A 20,318-nucleotide genomic window follows, 5' to 3' on the forward strand; every position below is an offset into this window, starting at 1 on the left:
TCTATTGACTATTAAATTTACTTAATCTAAGTTAAAATTTATATCATGTTCCCATATTTGTGTCCACGCTAGCTAATTAAAATGATTGACACCTTTTGTCTTCATTACTTGGCTGACCTTGATGGAATATTTCATTTTCCTACCAAACCCTCAGTCTCCGTCCAGTCTTTCAATCTTGCCCTGAGTATTTGTTTTTAATCTCTTTCTTTCCCAACTTCCTTTTCTTTTTTCTTTAAAGGAGACACCATACAATATGCGACTGCCATTACCTTACATTATTTGCTAAGTACTGATGTACATGTCCATGAATAATGTTCTAAGAGTTTTAGTGTTCAATCTCTGCAGCCTTACCTACTTGACAGATCTGTACATGGATGCCTCTGTTGCCTTTCAGAAGTAATATGACTAAATTCTAACTTATTTTATCTCAAGTATGGCTCTCAACCAGTGTCCCCATCACAACAAATAGTCTCATCATCGATCCCATTGCCCAAGCCAGAGAGAAACTGAGAATAATTTTTGGCACTTAGCTCTGTTTCATTCCCCATATCCAGTTCATCACCAATTTCTGCCAATTTTATCTCCTGAATATCCCTCTAATCTTTCACCTTTATCCCTCTCTACCACCATCACAAAGTCCAATTTCTTGCCAGAGAAATTGCCAGAGCATCCTGCTGAATAACCTCTTGCCTCCTCCAAATTGTTTTCCCTAATTAACCATTATATTTTTAATTGCTAATATTCTTTTGATTATACAAATTATTTTGTATATATTAGGAATTCTGTCATTTTGTAAATATTCTTCCATGTACTTATCTTCTCATTTATATGTTATTTTTACTGTGTATAATTTTAATTTTTGTATACAGTTGAATTTTTCCATCTTATGTTTAATTTTTACTTTTCCTGGGGCCTAGCACACTTAAAGAGCTAAACAAAATCTTGTGTTTATTTCTAATACTTTCATGTTTTCATTTTTCACTTTAAAGTTATGAACTAGTTGTAATTTACTTAGGCAAATTTTCAGTTAAAGAAATGGATAAAAATGATTATAATCCTCAATGTACTCCAGATCCCCATGTTATACATTCTCAACTTAAAAGTACAAAATTTTGAGTGACAATCTCTCTTTTGTTGCACCCTTTCCACATATATACCTATTAGCTCTAAATAATAGTAGTAATAGGACTAGAAGATGTAATTATTGTTATATTAGCTAACACTTAGGAAATGCTTACTCTGTGTTCAACATTGTTTTGAGTATTTTACATGTATAACTCCTAATCCTCACAACATCTCAGTGAGGTCATTACTAGGTTAGATTTTAAGGTCTATGAAGAAAAAGATTCTAATTTGTTTAAGAAATAGGCTCCCAATAGATGGTTTAAATGAATTCAACAACCAATGATATTGTGCAACATTTCCATTAATATAAAATATAACTGACATTTGTTACTGAAAATGCAGTTTAGAAATGTCAAATGACAACATATACCTTTGCATAACATATTCCTTGTTTCTCTGTTACTTTTCAAAAGTAACATTTTAAGAATACTTTGATGGTTAAGGCATTTTTCTAGAAATTGACAGAAATACAGGGTTTAGAAATGAGGATGATATTAAGTTAAAATAATATTTAAACAGGCATACTTCAGTAGAGAGTTACATTAGATTGTATGCTTAATAGATACAAATGAAACATTAATAAAGAGTAATAACCTAAATATAGATTTGACATATTCATAAATAAATATTTAAATATATTTATTCTATAATAAGGCATCAGTTGCTCAATTATGAATTTGTTTTGTGCCATTTTGGAGAGCACATATATAGCATTTCTTTAAACAAAAGATATATTACTGTTTTCTATATTTGCTAATAAGAAGTTGTAGAACAATTTCCATAATTGTCTGTGGTTCCATGTTGTACAAAAAATGTATATCTAGCTTACCATCTATAGTTGATGGCATTTTTTAGAGATAAGAGAGACATCAGCTTCTTAAAATGTTGCTTTTAATTGTGATATGTGAGAGGAGTATAAAAAATGTGATTAAATGGCAGCATGATACACCTTTGGTTCAAGCTCCAGGAACTTATACATTCTGATAATTCACCTTTAATAAGAAAACGTTGCTGTTAGAAATGTGTGATACACTCTACATTTTAATACATTATAGTATATTGGATTATTGTTCATGTAACATTTATTTCTCCCCAGTCCTGGTCTTCGTGGGAAGAGTGTTTCTTATGCCTGCCCATGTTGAGCTCGGTCATATGACTTGCTTTGGTCGTTGTGGACTATGTGCAGCAATGATGGGTGCTAGCTCTGAGCTTAGGCATTAAGAGGCCTTGCATAATTCTGCTCACTCTCTGGACCAGATTCACTTCCTCAGTGAGATAAGCTTGCCTTATTGGCTGGTGGTCCAAAAAAAGCTAAAAGACACCTGGAGTTGATCTAAATTCTTGACCTGTAACTGAAGATAAGCCCAGTCAAGTCCACCTCAAATAAGCTGAACTAACCAATCCACAGATGCACAAACAAGAAATAAATGCTTACTTTTTTCTGCCACAGAGATTTTTCCAGCTATTTGTTCCTTAGCCTTGTTCTACACTAGGTAAATGAAACAAAGATACTATTATTTTTACCTTGATGTATCTTACAGTATACCTTGAAGTATAATTTTGTAAAGTGAATCTTTTATAAAAGATTATTAACAAAACCGTAGTCTGATTTATTAAAACTGTCTAGAAAAATTTAATGTACAATTTTATGTTGAGTAAAACTAACAGTCTGGTTCTTTCCCCCTAAAATATATAGTAAAAGAAACAAATTATTAATATCTATAATAAACATTATGTACAGCTGCATATAACTGAAGAGCAAAATAATAAGATCATACATGAGATAGGTGTTTATTTCTTCCTCCCAAAGCTCAGACATCTCCAGACCAGGGTTAATAGAGGCTCCACAGTATCATCAGAGACCTGAGGGTATAGCTTTCTTTTTCACCAGCAGAGGGCATGACTTCCACACTCGAGGCCACCTGATGATCTAAAATAGCTGCTAGAACTTTCACCATCACAAATGAATCACAGGCTAGAATCAAGAGTAATGGCAAAGTAAAAAAATGAAAATCTTTACCAGATAAAAAGTGAATAAAAATCCTTCCGGGTTTCTTCATTTGTCTTCCCAGAAGCACCATGCTACAATTCTACTTACAGTTCATTGGTCAGGATTAGGTCACAAGACAACAGCTTATTTAATGAGAGGCTCAAAAAAATATAGCACAGCTAAAAATTGGTTTCACTTGCCAAAAAGCAAAGGAAATGAGAACAGGTTCGGAAATAGCAATTCCAATGTCAATGCTCTTATTTATTCACTAAGAAAAGTTACTGTATCTCATTGGCCTTAAAATAACTAAAAGATAAGACTTTTTATTTCAGGAAATTTAAAGACCTAGATTTTATAAGACTTATAAAAGAAGTATACAGAATTTGAAATTATATGTAACCTGTGTTTGAATATGTTTTAAATAACATGTCCATGTTCTTGTCCACTTGTTCTTTCGCTCTCCATTTAAGATATAAAAAGAGCTTTCTATGCTTGGTTCCTCATTATTTTTGTTTTTTCATGCCAACTTATTTAGGTGGTCTTGAATGAATGAATACATGTATCAGTTTATACTGTGCAGTGTTTTCCATGAAAATAATATATTATTGAGATTTTTTTATCCACAATAAAATAAGAGATACTGAATCCCTGTTTGCATGTGTACAAGCATTGCTTGTTTTTTTTTTTACCGGTGTTAACTATAAGCCTATATTTTGAGAACACTTCAATGATTAGTTATTATTATCATTTTCAACAATTTAATTAATGCTAAAATATGTCAATACATTTAAATTTTATGTCATTATTTTCTATTATATACAGTTTACAAAATTATATTAATCTGAGGTTTCTCCCTGTGAGGGTCAAATTGAATGGCCAACTGGATATCTATTTAAGTGGTATTAAGCTAATGTAGTCTAACAAAACTTTAGGAAATATTCATGGTGGTGTTATAGAGTTTGACAAAGCTAAATTGAAAGTACATAGTGGATGTTCAACATTGTTAGCTATTATTAAAAATAATATCACAAAAGAGTACCCATTCAGATCATTTGAGCAAGAGAATAAAATCAAATTACATTGATGGTAGTATGTAGGATGGGAGGAAACAGAATTCACTAGAAGTAAGGAGTTCAGTTAAAAGCTACTAAAAGAAGTTATTGATGAGACATGGAGGTCAAGTGGCATTTGTAAGACCAAAATATAAAAGTATTAGTAATAAATTTGGAATATAGCATAAGTAAAATATTTTACAAAACAGTACAGCAGGTTATTCATTAAAATAATTGAGAAAGTGATTATGATCTCCCTTATATCAAAGAAATACCAAGTTAAAGTGGCAAAATAAAAACCCTATACCATGATCTATTTGTACACCCTGGAAAAACTAACTTATGAAGAAAAATGCTGACTGAGCTGCTAAATTCCAGTGTATTAGAGTTGAAATCTATAATTAATTAATCTTTTGGTTGAGAAGTCCTTACACCTGCTGATCCAAGACTGGCAAGAAAATAGACTGTGTTATTTTCAAACTTGATAGGAAACCAGTTATTCTTCCTTAGTAATTTATCATAACCTGATAAAGAATGATTATTTTTACTGTTACACATGGTCTCTTGGGTGGTTTTAAAGTTGTTGTTTTAACAGACAAAAGTAATAAATTCATGGTTGTGGGGATATGCCAGTAATACACGCAAATTCTTTCCTGAGGCAACATGAAATTCCCTGTCATTTAATGATTTATGTAATAGTTATGAGCAAGAGCTCAGCACAACCAGAGCACACACTTACTGGGGTCCTGAAAAATTCAAAAGCAGAGTGAATTCTCTTAAGCTGTTAGGACTCACAAAATCAAAAGCTTTTTGTATGACTAACCCTTCTTCTAAAGAGAGATTCATTATCTTAGTTTGTCACCCATTCTACAAAATTCAGTTCAATAGAATTAGGTGTTTCATAGTGTAAAAATCCTTTATCACTTTTCTAAGGTAATATGAATAAAGTACATATTGGCCAGAAAAGCTTGTGAAAGCAACATTTAATATAATAACAGGAAATGGAGAATAGTGATTAAGATTATGGGATAGCCTTGAAATTGAACAGTATAGGATTTGTGTATCATCTATTGCTTCTTAATAGCCATGTGACTTGGAAAAGTTTATCATTTCTTTAAGTTGCAGTTGCCCTGACTGAGGAAATAAGGATAATAATAATAACCTCATTGGTTTTTATAAAAATTTAATGAAATATTGTGTGTAAAATCTTTAGTGTGATGCTTGGCAATGGTGAGGACTCAAAAGTTGATAGCTATCATTTTTTACTTGTCTTAGTAGAAAAATATAACCTTAGTTGAGTAGTCCCTACTTTCATTCCAAACTTCAATTTCATGAACTGTGTAAGATGAATGAAATGCACTTTGAAAGAATCAGCCTTTCTGATGTCTGGTGTTTGAATTAAGGGACATACTGTATAGAAGTCAGATAGACACCCTACTGGCTGATATCACAATATATTGGAGGGGCCCTAATTTAGTAAGATTTGTACTAAAAATACAGAAGAGAATCTTTAAGCTCAATATTTGTAATTAATTTTTTAATTCTTATGTAAAGAACACTATTGTTAAATTTCTTCCTAGAAATTCAGTTGTAGTATTAAAATATGAATGTGCTCTACATTTTACATTTAAAAATGAATGTATGTTCCTTAAAAGAAGCTTATATTCCATTTTTAACAGAATTGGCACTTGTATGTTTAAAATTCATTTTTCCCGTAATGGAGACAATTAGCCTGACTGAGACCACAGTGACAGTTTTTCTGAGACAGAACAACCCATGTTACTTCTACCACACAATAACACATTTACCTGTTCAAGTTTCTATAGGAATAGGAACTTCCTCAAATGTTCAAATTATGGTCCCTTTTTACCTTAAAATGTTTTATTATAGTATAAAAGGATATAAGTATCATTATTAAAGAGAGTCCAAAAATCATGGAATGCTTTGGGTGAAACTGCCTTGATGAAATTGTAGTTACTGGATTTCTATATATGTTCTACCCTTTAGACAAAAAGAAACTATTTCTTATAAACTGGAAAAGAAGATTTATCACATCAAGATTTACCTAAACTTTGCCTCTATATTCCCTATCCATTACACATAAAATCTTTTAAATACTACCAAACCATGAGTTGCATTGTGTGTATTCTATGAATCTTGATTTAAAAATGGATCCCTAAATGCTTTCTAAAAATATTTTAATAATGCGATATGATGTACATTGGGAGGCAAAAATTATATAACTGGGAAACAAAAGACATTATGTAACTGACAATGACCTATCAAATTTGTGACAATGCAAATGCAATGAAAAGCAGTAGATGCTGAGCACATACCTAGGACATAGCATAAAATTTTCAGTAGTAAATGTTGATGCAATCTGTTGAAGGACTAGTCATAAATCAAGCTGTCAAAAGCCTCAGGCTGGCTTCCAAGAAAAGCTATTTAACTTTCACTTAGGCATAATTCAGTTAAGAAAAATAACACAAGCTTTCAAAGAAGAATGTAAGATAAATACTATTAAACATCTGCATAGCTAAAAAATTTACTGTCATTTCTAAAGGTTTAATACCATGAGCAAAGTATGAAAAACAAAACATTTCCGGTGTGTTAAAAGTGACTCTAATTCAAAAGAATTTATACTAAGTGTGAAAAGAATAAGACAAATTTACAGTAAGAAGGAAGAAAGGGTAGGTAATTAAATGGATAAATGCATGCTATTATTAGTAGAAAACAGAAATAAGGTACATTTAATGCCATGCTATTCATTATTATCCCTTTATCCCCTATGATATTATTAAAAAATAGTGCATCTTAAAACACAAGTCATCCTTATTTGAGGTTATAAGCCAGTAAGATGTTAAACCATCAAAATGTCTTAGCTAGGTTCTAGTCTGTGAGATAATCCTAAGAGTGTATGATGTAGGGTCTATAATACATGGGTTTTTAACATCAGCTATTATTTTTACTAGCAGTGTGGCTGGTATACATGAATGGAAATTTTCTACAAAGTGGGTAGATCAATATCTCTTATAGGATTATATAAAAATAAGTGATATAAACACAGTACACATCTTGTACTTAGGTGATGCATTCCTTCTTCTCACTCACTCAGGACCTTTCAGTGGTGTTCATTATGGTGCTGAGAAGTGTCTGCAGTCCAACAGAAAAAAACAAGAAGTGGCAGCTGTTTTTTATTTTCCCATTTCAGAGTCTGTTGCAGGCTTCTGCTTAAAGGAATTAATTTTGTTCCTTTTCAATCTAAACAAATATGTATATTAATATGTCTTTTCTACCTGAAACTTTTTCAACAGTAGCCTTTTAGTTATCCTCTGCAGTAAAACAGCCAACTGCAGGTTTTAGTAAAATGCCTCAATGCAGGGGATTTCTAAGTTTGGAGGCTACCCTCTGAATCATATAAAAGGAGTACATCTCTTAGGAAAAAAAAGGATAACATGGAAAATTTAGAAACTGAAATGATAAAAAAATATCTAACATATTGCTTTTATATCAACATGGTTATGGGTATTCTTTGGGACTATCCTTTGCAGTTACGGTTTGGATTCCAAGTTCTCTAAGGGTTTCATGGTATTACCTCCAAACAGTGGACTAATAGTGCATTTTCTCTTGTGTATGTGCAAACACTGCATTTAGCTTTCGTTTTACATTTTCACAGCTCACTGAGATACAATATGAAGTATTTAATTGCTTATTTCTCAACTGCTGAAGTATATTCTTTCATTACAGCTTTAAATTAAAGACTTGGAATCAAAGTTGCTGCTTTTCTAGTACACATATGAGGTTATGTACTCTGGTGTTTTTAAAGAGTAAAAACATCAATGTATCTGCTAACTAAAATGACTTGAGCAGAGTGTCTCATAACAATGAAATAGTCTCCCTTTGGGATGTATTGCAAATACTGAATTGTATTAAACATTAATATCAGAAAAATACACCTTGATTAAATTTGTGTGTCTTTAAATAGTAAAACATCAAATTATTCTATATACTTGTATATTTAAAAATTACTTTTATATATGTTTTGAACTAACAGTACTTTGCCATTGGTTTATATGTCTAAAAAATATAAAATCTAAAAATAGTAAAAAATTTTTATTTACATTATATCATCAAATTTTTAGCCTCCAGAACTGATAAGACTTTGTAATACCTAATATCAACGACCCATGAATTAAGTACTTTCTGTGCAATTAGGTTTTACATCTGTTTTTGCCAGTATGTAAATTCAATGATTGTATGCAGTTATTATTAACTAATTGGATTCCTGTTGCACTCCTTGAAGGCCAGTTAAATAGACATGGTACGCTGAAATTTAATCTCATCACATCTTTGTCAAGTAAATGAGCAGACACTATAGGTATAAAAATTAATAAGAAGCTGTTTCTAGCTTATAATCCATATGCAAAAAGTATTGTAAGTGTATTATAACTAAATATATAAAGGCTCTGATAAAAAAGTAAGGCAGTGATAAATTCTAGGAAGCTAAGGACAAAGTGATGTCAGTAAGTAATTTTGGGTGTAACCAAATTCTGCAGCTTCTGCTCTCTAGCTATACAACCTTAGAAAAATTGCATTAACTTTTCTCTGCCTGTTTCCTCATTTTTAAAGTAGGGCTGGTATTAGTTCCTATCTGCTAGTGATTTGGGTATGTTACATATAAGTATAATACAGTTAGCATGGTGCCTGGCACACAGTAAGAACTAATAAATGTCGTGTCCTTTTCTTTTTAACTGAAGATATAAGTTAGGGAGTAATCAGTGTAGAAGTATTAGAAGGAGTCATATTAGTGAGGTGGTCTACCAAGACTGAGCTCTTACTCACCATATGGCACCGTTGGATCATCTATACCCAGATTGCCTTATAAAGGGAAAGGTGCTTTTTAGAAATCATATTTCTAAACTCATTGAAAAATTACATTTTGAGACCTCATATTACTTTTGTGAAATTCATGATAACGTATGTAGTTTAGGTTAATTTTTCATGCTCTATTTTGTATCACATTTTAGAGTCTTCAATTTGATTATTCTCTTATTGATGTTTGATTATTTTCTGTTTTTCATGTCATGAATATTCCTGTTTCCATATGTACGAGTTTATCTGTACTCATTATAATATTGCTTTTACTGCCAAATTGCTCTCAATACTTATCCCATTTACATATATTCATCAAGACTGTATTTTAGAGGACAGTTTTCTGTGGATCTCTTGCTTTTTTGTATATCATCTGTGCAGAGGCACTGTCTTTTTATTCTAGCCTATCTTCTCAAGGTCATTTCCATAGCAAACAGCCTTAGATTATAGAAATAGTGTCTCCCGCTAGAGCAGAAGGAAAGGCTATTTAATGTCCAGTATAATAAATATAATGTCTCCCTGTTGGGTAATTGTTGAGCAGGATTGGTTACTGTCAGTTGTAAAATTCTGAATTTCTTAAGCTCATAGTTTCACAAATGTGATACAAACCCACGGCATATGCAAAATCCACCTGGGCGGTTCTCCATCTGTGGGACTTGGGAAACAAGGGAAACCAATGTGAATGTGAAGTTTATGCTGTCTGCTGTATTGTGAGTCCTTCTCTTTGACCCCGTAGTCTCAAGTCTTCTGCTCACATCTATCATACTGTTGCAGGCTGGATTGTTGTAAGTACAGTAAATCTTACCCATCCACTCCTTCCTCCCACCCTCCCAGTTCTTGGTATGTATAAACATTCTTGTTTTCTATTTACACCAAACCTTAATATTGCTATTTTTATAAGTTTTTTGTTTATCTGATGGTGGAAAAGAGTATTGTGATTTTAATTTTCACTTTTATGATTCAAGATGAGGCTGAGCCTTTTCTAAAATTTTGTGTTTACTCATCTATGGAATACCTGTTCCTATTAGATTCATTTTGCTAGTGTAGTTTTAATATAGTCTAGTTAACTATACGTGTTCTAAATAGCTTCTTCAAACTTCTGCCTTTATTTCCCCTGTTTAATGGGGAGCACTTATGATAAGAAATTTTTGTCCAAATTTTTAAATTTCAAATTTAAGATTGGTGTATCTATCTTTCCTTTTATCTCTTTTTTTTTCTTTTTCTTTTTGTTATAAGGAAATAAGCACTTATAAATTGTTAGTACAACCTCTTTAGAGGACAACCTGGTAATATTGGTCAACATTTTAAATGTGTATACATTTAGATATGGCAATTCCATTTCTATGGATTTATTCTTCAACATATACTGACATGATGAGTATAAAACTAAATATCCAGCAGTGTTTACTACAGCATCGTTTGTAATGGCAAAAATCAGTTAACAACCTAAAAGTTTAATAATACGATATTAAATTAGTAATTTATGGTGATCCATACAGTGAGTTCTGAGAAAATATATTTTTAAAAAGATAATTCTGTTGTGTGATATAAAATTACCTCCACAATTTTATAAGTGAAATAATGAAACAACAAAATAGGCATAATTCAGAAATATGTAAAGTACACCAACTTTTTGTTTTAAAAATACAAATACATACTTACATATAGATAGAAAATTTCTAGAATTATATACCCACCAAAAAGAAACTGTAGATATAACTTTGACAAAATTTCAAAAACACAAATCTTTTGTGCTTTTCTCTTCTATTTAGGGGAGCAATATCTTATTTGATATCATAATGACATTCTTTTGTATTTTTTCTTAATGGTATAACTTTCACCTTTTAAATTTAAATACCTGATCCTCCCAAGACAGTCTTTTTATATAAGATGTGAGGTAGGCATCAAATTCATGATTGTTCCCTATACATAGATAGCTAAATGGTATGCCTTTCCTTGTCTTCTGTGTAAACCACTCCACAAATCTACTTACAAGTTTTCTGTTCCCTTCCATTATTTTATGTCATTTTTCTAGTCCTGTGCTAATGGCACATGTTAGAGATTTTTATTTCTAGAAATATAGCAGGCTAATCTACATAATTAGGACTAACTACCTTCAGAAAATAAGTAAATATATAAAATATATGAAAAAATGTGTATTTACAGTATTCTGTGTGTGCATATAGGGAAGTGTGTGTGTATCTCTCTATATATGAAACTATATATGTGAAACATGTATAAAATACATATAAATATATGAACATGTTTATAAATATAAACATATAAAAGTTTCATATACTTACATGTGTATATGAAATTACTACCTAAAAATTAAGGGAAAAATGGAAACTCAGAGTAATAAATGGAATATCCACCCAAATTGCTTTGCACCTTCAGCTCTTCATCAATCCAGACAAACCTGAACTTTGATTCTTAGAGTTTAGCAGTGGTGAGGCAAACAGCAAGGAAAACCCAAGGCCTGCCCAAAGCAGGGGATCATCCCCACTTTAATCTGTGATACCAAAGGGTTTCATAATCAAAGTAAAAATGAATCCTACTGTTGATGCCCTTAGGAGCATGTCAGAAACTAAGGCGCATCTCTAAAGGAATATATCTCTGTTCCAAACTGCAAAGAACCCCCAGTAATCATATTTTTACCTGCATGGTCAACACACAGTTAAAAATAACGAAGAAAATACAAGGAGAAAATCGCCATGAACAAAGTCGCTATAGACTCCAGTTATAAAAGGTGTCAGATAAATATTTTAAATATTATAAGGCAACTATATTTACAATACTTACATAAGTAAAAGAAAGCTGGAGAGGACAGGAAACTAAAAGTGGCACACAGATCTTTTTTAAAGATTATTCTTTTAGAATAGATTTAGGTTCATAGTAATATTGAGTAGAAGGTACAGTGATTTCCCATATATCCTTTGCCCCAACATATGTATAGCCTCCACCAGAATCCACATCCTCCACCAAAGTGGTGCACTTGTCACAGCTGATGACCTTGCATTGACTGATCATCCATCAGCCAAAGTCCATGTTCACATTAGGGTTTACTCTAGGTGCTATACATTCTATGCATTCGGACAGATTTATAATGACATGTATTCACTATTATATCATCAAACACAGCAGTTTCACTGTCCAAAAAATTCTCTGTGTTCATCTTCTTCATTTCTGCTTCCCACCAACTCCTGGCAACCACTGATTTTTTACTGTCTCTATAGTTTTGCTCTTTCCGGAATGTCATATGGTTTGGCATCATACACTATATACCCTTTTCAGATTAGATTCTTTCACTTGGTAATATTCATTTAAGTTTTTGCCATGTCTTTTTATGGCTTGATAGCTTATTATTTTTTTTAGCATTGAAAAATATCTCATTGTCTCGTTACAGCAGTTTATCCGTTCACCTACTGAAGAACATCTTGGTTACTCCAGGTTTTGGCAATTAAGAGTAAAGCTGCTATAAACATCCATGTGCAGATTTTTGTATGGACATAAGTTTTCAGCTCCTTTGGGTAAATACCAAGGAGCACATTGCTGGAACATATAGTAAAAGTATATTTAGTTTTTTCAAAAAAGAAAACTGCCGATCTGTCTCCAAAGTGGCCATATCATTTTGTATTCTGTCCAGCAATGAATGAGAACTGTTGTTTTACATCCTCATCAGCGTTTGGTATTACCAGTTTCTGGATTTTGATCATTTAAATAGGTGTGCAGTGATATTTCATTGTTGTTCTAATTTTCATTTCTCTGATGACATATAATGTGAAGCACCATTTCTGTTAAGATCCTGTGGCCTATTTTTTAAATGGACCATTTGTATACTTATTGTTGAATTTTAATAGATCTTTATATATTTTGGATGAGTCCTCTATCAGATGTGTCTTTTACAAATACTTTCTTACAGTCTGTGGCTTTTCATTCTCTTGATAATGTCTTTTGTAGAGTAGGAATTTTTAATTTAAAGAAGTATAACTTATCAATTATTTCTTCCATGGTTTGTGCTTTTGGTGTTATACCTTAAAAGTCAGTGGCAAATACAGGGTTATGTAGATTTTATCCTATGTTTTATAGTTTTGTGTTTTACATTTAGGTCTGTGATCCATTTTGAGTTACACGTTGTGAACGTGTAAAGTTTTTATCTAGATTCAGTATTTTGCATGTGAATGCTCAGTGTCCCAGCACAATTTGCTGAAAATATTGTCTTTGTTCTATTGTTTTGTCTTTCCTCCTTAAGTAGGAAGTAAACAGACCTCTCCAAACCTCCAGATTGAGACTCCAATAAAGACTATCGTTTGATTCTTCTGACTCTAAATATTAGATGACATATTAAATCTGTTTAATCAGCCAGACTAGTCTGTGATAATTTTGTAATTATCTGTAAACATTTGCATGGAAACATCTGCAAAATTTGCTTCTTATTGTAGGAACCTGAACTTTAATAGATATATTCATATAATAGTATCCCATTATTTAATAAAATTTCAGAATTCATTTTTCCCATTTTGTTAGAATGCAATACATAACTGAAAAAAATACTAGGCACATGATTACATAATTGTTTTGATTTCAGGCTGGACAGCAGCGTTGGTGGGAACAGGAGATTAAAATAAATGGAAATATTCAAAAAGGAGAATTAATTACATACAACTTGACTGAACTAATTAAACCAGAGGCTTATGAAGTCCGACTAACTCCTCTCACCAAATTTGGAGAAGGAGATTCAACAATTCGTGTCATCAAATATAGTGGTGAGTAGCCTTTTATTTAAAAGTAACTTATTTGCATATTAAACTATCTGTAATGCATAGGTTGCAACTATTTACCAAATTTAGACACAAACCAAAATTTAGGATATTGATTTTTCAGGGTCAGGAGCCAAGTGACCGAGAACAAAACAAACAAATAAAACTTAATCATCACAAATTGTAACATTTGATAATAAATGTAGAGATATGGAAAAATGTTTTAGTTAACATTGAACTTACGTGATAATGCCTGCAATGTTTCTTTATTTTCTATCCCATAGGTTATGATGCAATATTTCTGTATTTTATTTTTCCAAATTCTTTGTGGTTTTAAAATTTATATCACTAAGAAGTTAGCAAATGTGATCAATTTCTTTTTTAATTTTGATTTCATTTTTTAGAACAGTTTTAGTATATTTTTATTTAGAAAGTTGAACAGAAAGTGTAAAGAACTCCCATATATATCCTCTCCCCCTGAACAGTTTCCCGTATTAACATCTTTCATTAACATGGTACATTTGTTGCAACTGGTTAACCAATATTGACACATTATTGTTAAGTAGATAGTTTACATTAGGGTTTATTACTTTTGTTGTACAGTTATATGGATGTCTGACAAGTGTGTAGTGTTATTTATTTACCATTACAGCATCATACAGAAAAGTTTCCCTGCCCTAAAGATCCCCTGTGCTCTATCTGTTTTTCCCTCCGTACCTCCTTCAGCCCTGACAACCACGGATCTTGTTGCTGTCCGTAGTTTTGCCTTTTCTGGAATGTGGGGTAGTTGGAATCATTAAGCATATAGCCTTTTCTAACTGGCTTATTTCTCATAGCAATATACATTTAAGTTTTTTCCATGTCTTTATGGCTTGGTAGCTCATTTGTTTTTATTGTTGAATAATATCTCCTTATATAGATGTATCACAATTTGTTTATCCATTCACCTGGTGAACTACATCTTAGTTGATTATTTTGGCCATATTTTTCCTTTAGATTACTAATGTTAAAAATATCTAAATGTACGTGTGTGTTTGTGTGTATGGTAGTGATAGCATACTTTCATAAACTGCATGAATTTTATATTTCTTCACTACTTAAATGTTCTACTTGAGCAAAAACAAACTAGTATAAAACTATGAAAAAAAATTAAAAGTTGATAAAAAATTACTGAAAAGTAGAAACAATGGCAATTGTATATATGATATTATTTTAATGCATACTAAGATGAATATTTTATCAATTGAAATTATGTGCATTTTTCAATTGAAATTTATAATATTAAATGACTACCTCTAGAATTGTTGATGTGCTTTTCAGGGTTGAATGAATCACTGGCAAAATATTTCATATTTGTTTCATTACTTTGATGCAACATTACCTTCCTTATTGATTTTCAGAGCTTGGGTTAAAAAGATAATAGAATGTGTTCCTTTGCAGTTGAAGTTCTCCATTGTGTTTATCATTAAGTATATTTTTCTTACTTAGGAGGAAAATTAAACACTGTCAAAGTAAAAAATAAAGTGAAATTATTAAAAACTCATTTGAGTTGCTTTTTCATATGAAGTCACTTTGCTTCATTCTACTTATCAGTCAGAGCATATTTAGCATGACACATTCAATTTTCATTTAAAAACCAAGTTATATAGTATAAAAGGGTGTATTCATAGAAAATCATATATGTAACAGCATTAGAATTTCTTCACATCTTTTTGTGAATGTGGTTCTTTGAAAACATATGGTTTGTATGTTGGTAATATTAATAGAGAATAACGATTCTTATTCTATAATCACCTATACAATTCCATCAGGCAGACAACTAGATAACATCCAGTGTGTTTTCTAAAGTTTTAGTTTCATATGTTTTATAAAATATGAATTATTATCTCCTCTTATCTAATGTTTATACTCCCTGCCTCTAAGTTATAAGACTATATAGACTATTTAATATGGAGGAACATTGGAAACTATAAATTAATATCTATTCCTTAAAACAATGAAGTTATTAAGATCCAGAATGTTTCATTGTAGAGTTAAACAACTATGAAATGACAAACTCTGACTAGAATCAGGGCTCTATCCTTCATGACGAAGGTTCTATATTTCTTTGCTAAGTTTAGAAATGGTTATGACTTTTCTTAAAGAGATTTAAAGAGATATAGAAAAAAATCTTCATAAACTCATTAGTTCTTATTGAAAACTCCAACGCAACAACTAAAATGAAAAATAAATCTAGAAAATAGATACTTCATTTAGCATCAACTTTAATTATCTTTATGTTCTTAGGCATACTTATTAAAATCTTAGACATCTTATTTAAAATTACTTTTAAATAATACATATTTTATGTAATATGGATTTATAGACATTTATAAGTAATTAGTCAAGTTCAGTTGAAATAAAAAATGGACTCACTAAAATATTTAGACTTTGGAATGGCAGATTTTCACAAGGTTAATTATGCTATTTATAGTGAATTTTGTGAATAAAGATAGTGTAGGAGGATACTCAATTGAAATTCCATCTGGCCAGAAGTTATCTGTATACATGACAAAATTTTTAGAATTAAATCATAAGTCAAAGATGCTTTACTTCTTTGAGAGATAATACATGGAAAATTCTATAATTTCATATTATTTTAATTATAAAATAATATTAATTTTTACTAATTAGTTGCAAATTGAAATATATTGATATCTTGAAAAAAAATACTTTTCCTCCACTTCAGTGGAAATTAATAAGTATATATTCCCTCCTGTATGTAATTCATCTTATAATTTGCACTGGGGAATGCAAAAGCACAAAAACAACTAAGTAATGGGAATAGTCTGTCTTCTGAATGTAGAAATAGTAGAAATAATTAATTGAGAAACTCACTTTGTTAAAATTGATCTCAGTCTATTAATATAATAATTATATACAAACATGCTTTGTGCATGTATATGTATTTTTGACTATCATACTTTGCTAGGATTATCCAAATTTAACAAAGTGGTTATTGGCAAACAGTAGGAATTAACAGCAGAGTAGACAAACTTTCACAGGTTAGAATAACTGCCTGTTGTAATCTTGGAACACTGCAATAGTGCTTTACTTCATCCAGAATGGAATTTTCTCTCAAAGTGATACATGCCTAATTGATATATACAGATACCATTTTGTCTCTAGGGTAGATATCTTTTTGTTGTTTCAGTTAAAATGCAAAGTATTCATTTCTCTTCAGGTAGAAATCAGTTGGCACTTGTACTGCAAACACAATCGGTTTTTTTGCAATAAATATTTCTTCTGGTGCACAAAAATGCAAATGTGTCACTTATCACTTGAAAACTTTGTGTGTGTATTAATGTAATTAAAGCAGCATTAAAGTAGCTACTTGTTCTATGACACATATGATGAGAGGATTACTTTATTTCCATATGTACCAGGTTATTTTCACAGAAGTAGGTAACAGCAAAAAGAAAAAGAAAAAAAAAAAGCTCTGTTGGATAATTGCTTTCATTGTTAAAACATCTAGCTTATAGGTTGGCTTACTCTCAGCTTCAGTTTTGATTCCTGGATTTTGTTTAGCACTGGTTAAGATATAAAAGATCAGCAACTCCATTCCTTGGAAAATGAACAAATCCCACATGCCATGTAGCATTGATCTTTGGAGTACTTTGAGGTTGTTATTGCTGAACTCCAAAATAGTTTCTATTCAATCATCTAGAACAAAATGGATTGCAGGTATAATTCTCCATGGCCACAGTGGGGAAGATCATTAAGTTTGGTAAGAAACTATAAGACACTAATTAGACTCTTATTTATAAGACATTCAAGCCATGCTAACATTATTTTTTGCTTTTCTTATAGCTCCTGTTAACCCTCATTTGAGTAAGTATATTTTCACTTTAAAATGGCACCGTATTTCACAAGTAAAAATAGAAAATGCATAAATATGGAAAGATTATTTAGCAACTGTACATATTTGGTTTAAAATGGAATAACTTTGAAACAGTAAAACTGGCATTAAACATGAATTTTAAGTTTCAAAGAATATGGATATAAGACAAATTATTTAATACTGATAATTGATTTTTAAAGGATTTCCTAAATATGGAGCCATTTCTCCCAACTTGCTTAATATTTGCTGTTGTCTAACTGTGGGATTGTTTTTTCTTTTGTGGCTTTTCATATCATTTTTATTGCTATTGTTTGTTTCTTCAGTTATCTTTCTTTGATTTCTACTTTCTACCCTTAAAAGACTGTATTTACTTAGAAAGTTGGTATTTGAATGGTTTGATCACGAGTTTTCACGGATCACTCTTTTATATCCCCAATTTTTTATCAAAAAGAAGATAATCTTTTCACCATCCTCTTGATAATATCTTGTATTAAAATTAAGGATTAATTTTGGCCTCCTCTTTTGTGTCTAGGAATATATTGTTCTTGGCTAATAAAAGGAGGGAGAACCAACTTCACACTCTTACTCCCATCCATCAAACATTCTGTCTACCTACATTTAGTGAAGAAAATGTCCGAGTCTTTTTCCTCACTTTATTTCCTTTCCTACAATGGGCCTATATTGATTATATACCAAAGCCCAAACTACATTAACTCAGTTCTTACTGTATTTTTACCAAAGATGCTCTCTTTTTTTCTACTTCCGCATATCCAAACTGCAGTATTGAATACTCTCATATATCATTATTGTTTACACATTGCTTTCATGAATAGTTCATTTAGTCATCACAGTGACCCTTTAGTGTGAATGTTATTATCAGCCCTCTGAGGGTCACTTTTTTAATAAGATTTAACACAAATGCTTCTTCCTCCACTAAGTATTCTCCCTGATTTCCCATAACAAATTATCTTCATCTATGTGACAAACTATTTTTTATTTTCTCATATTCTCCACTAAAATGCTTAGGAGCTAAATTTGCCTCTATCCCTATATCCCTATATCTCACTATCTTTGTATCTGTCACAACATCTCATATTTAGCAGGTGTTCAATCATCATTTGTTAAAGAACAAAAACATGACAATTTCAAGATTAAGTAATTGCATAAATCCCTGGTTTCTACCCAAGATACTATTGCTATCGAACTATTTTATTGATTATAGTTTCTTTGAAGGTAAGTCCTCTGATTACATTTTCAGTAGAAATGTTAAAAAGAGTTGTCATGGGGACTTAAAACTACATACAGGAAAAGGTTGACAAATACTTCAAGGAAAAAATTTTGAAGAGCTTCTACTTGTTGAACAAATGCATATATAAATATATGGTAAAGGGAGTATTTGCTAACAGATCACTTTAATAATAAGTACTGTTTATTTTATGGCAAATGAAAAGTTTTACAGAAGAGATTATATTTGAACTAGATCCTGAAAGTTGAATAGAGGTCCCTCAGGTGATGGAACAAAGGCATGCCTGCCTTTAAAATGAAGGTCATGTTCAGATAATAACTGAGTAAAACTCAGTGTCTGGAGTACAACGTTCAAAAGTCACAAAAGCCAGAAGTTTGCCCTGACAATGGGCTACAGTAATTAGAATTTGAAGCTTCAAGTTTGGGTCAATCTTTTTTGGGTCATAGTTACCAGCTTCTCTTCCTCAGCAAGCATTCATATTTTGTAGTCAGACAATGGATTGGATTTTCTATTTTAAAGTAATTTCTAGCATAGCTTTCCATACTGAAGATTTCCATTGGCTGTGTACCTTTAAATTTTTTTAATGAATATTCAGTATGGTAGAAGATAAATTGTTTAGAATAGAGTTTTTAGTAATTGTCACATAATGATTTCTCTAGGTTGTCAAGAGTAATTATTTTGTGTTATTGAGTCATATACTTTTTCCCTTATTAATTAATTTATTTAATCCTGTTATTGTCTTCCAAACACATATAAGAAATGTTTTATCAAACAAATCTATTCATTATAGATTAAGACTCTTAATCTAGCCAGAGATTATCAATAAGAGAAGAAAATAAGTCTATGTTTAAAAGGTCATGTTTTGCTTTAGATTTTGCTAAAGAAAGTTAATTTTTCTTTCCTCAGACTACTTTTACTGAAGATTATCTTCCCTAAATGCTATAATTTAATTTAATTTAATGATATAATTTTTAAATTTTTGCCATATATTTTCAAGGCATAATTTGCATATGGTAAAATTTACTCTCTTTTGCATACATTCCTGTAAAGCGTTGACTAATTAATACAGTTATGTAACCATCACCACAAAGCTCCATCTCCCTTAAGATGTCCATTTTTCTGCTTTGTAGATAAACATCCTTGCACCACAGTCCCTGACAAACTTGTTTTCTGCTACTAATTTTGCTGTAATATTTCAGTGTTATAATATACCTGCTTATTCTCCATATTCCATTAAAACAGACCTTCTCAGTAATGATATTGTTAACCAAGTTGAAGAGAATAAAAAGTAAGAAGTTCTGGGGATAAAAAATCTAAATAAGGAGAAAATGCAATTAAAAACATTAAGTACTTCTGTTATGATTCTATTTTATTTTTTAAAACGAAGCAAGTA

At 31.1% G+C, this 20,318-nt stretch overlaps 1 protein-coding gene across 1 annotated transcript in view; it reads left to right on the forward strand.

Annotated features, from left to right (window-relative positions):
- The window catches only part of MDGA2 (MAM domain containing glycosylphosphatidylinositol anchor 2), an 862,553-nt gene that overhangs the window by 795,292 nt on the left and 46,943 nt on the right, over window positions 1-20,318 (forward strand). Inside the window, exons 11-12 of the mRNA XM_037016589.2 lie at window positions 13,628-13,805; window positions 17,649-17,669. Of these exons, the coding sequence (XP_036872484.2) occupies window positions 13,628-13,805; window positions 17,649-17,669 (199 nt within the window). The remainder of the gene's footprint in view (window positions 1-13,627; window positions 13,806-17,648; window positions 17,670-20,318) is intronic.

The sequence above is a fragment of the Manis javanica genome, chromosome 8, assembly GCF_040802235.1.
Source record: "Manis javanica isolate MJ-LG chromosome 8, MJ_LKY, whole genome shotgun sequence".
In the NCBI taxonomy this organism is placed as follows: Eukaryota; Metazoa; Chordata; class Mammalia; order Pholidota; family Manidae; genus Manis; species Manis javanica.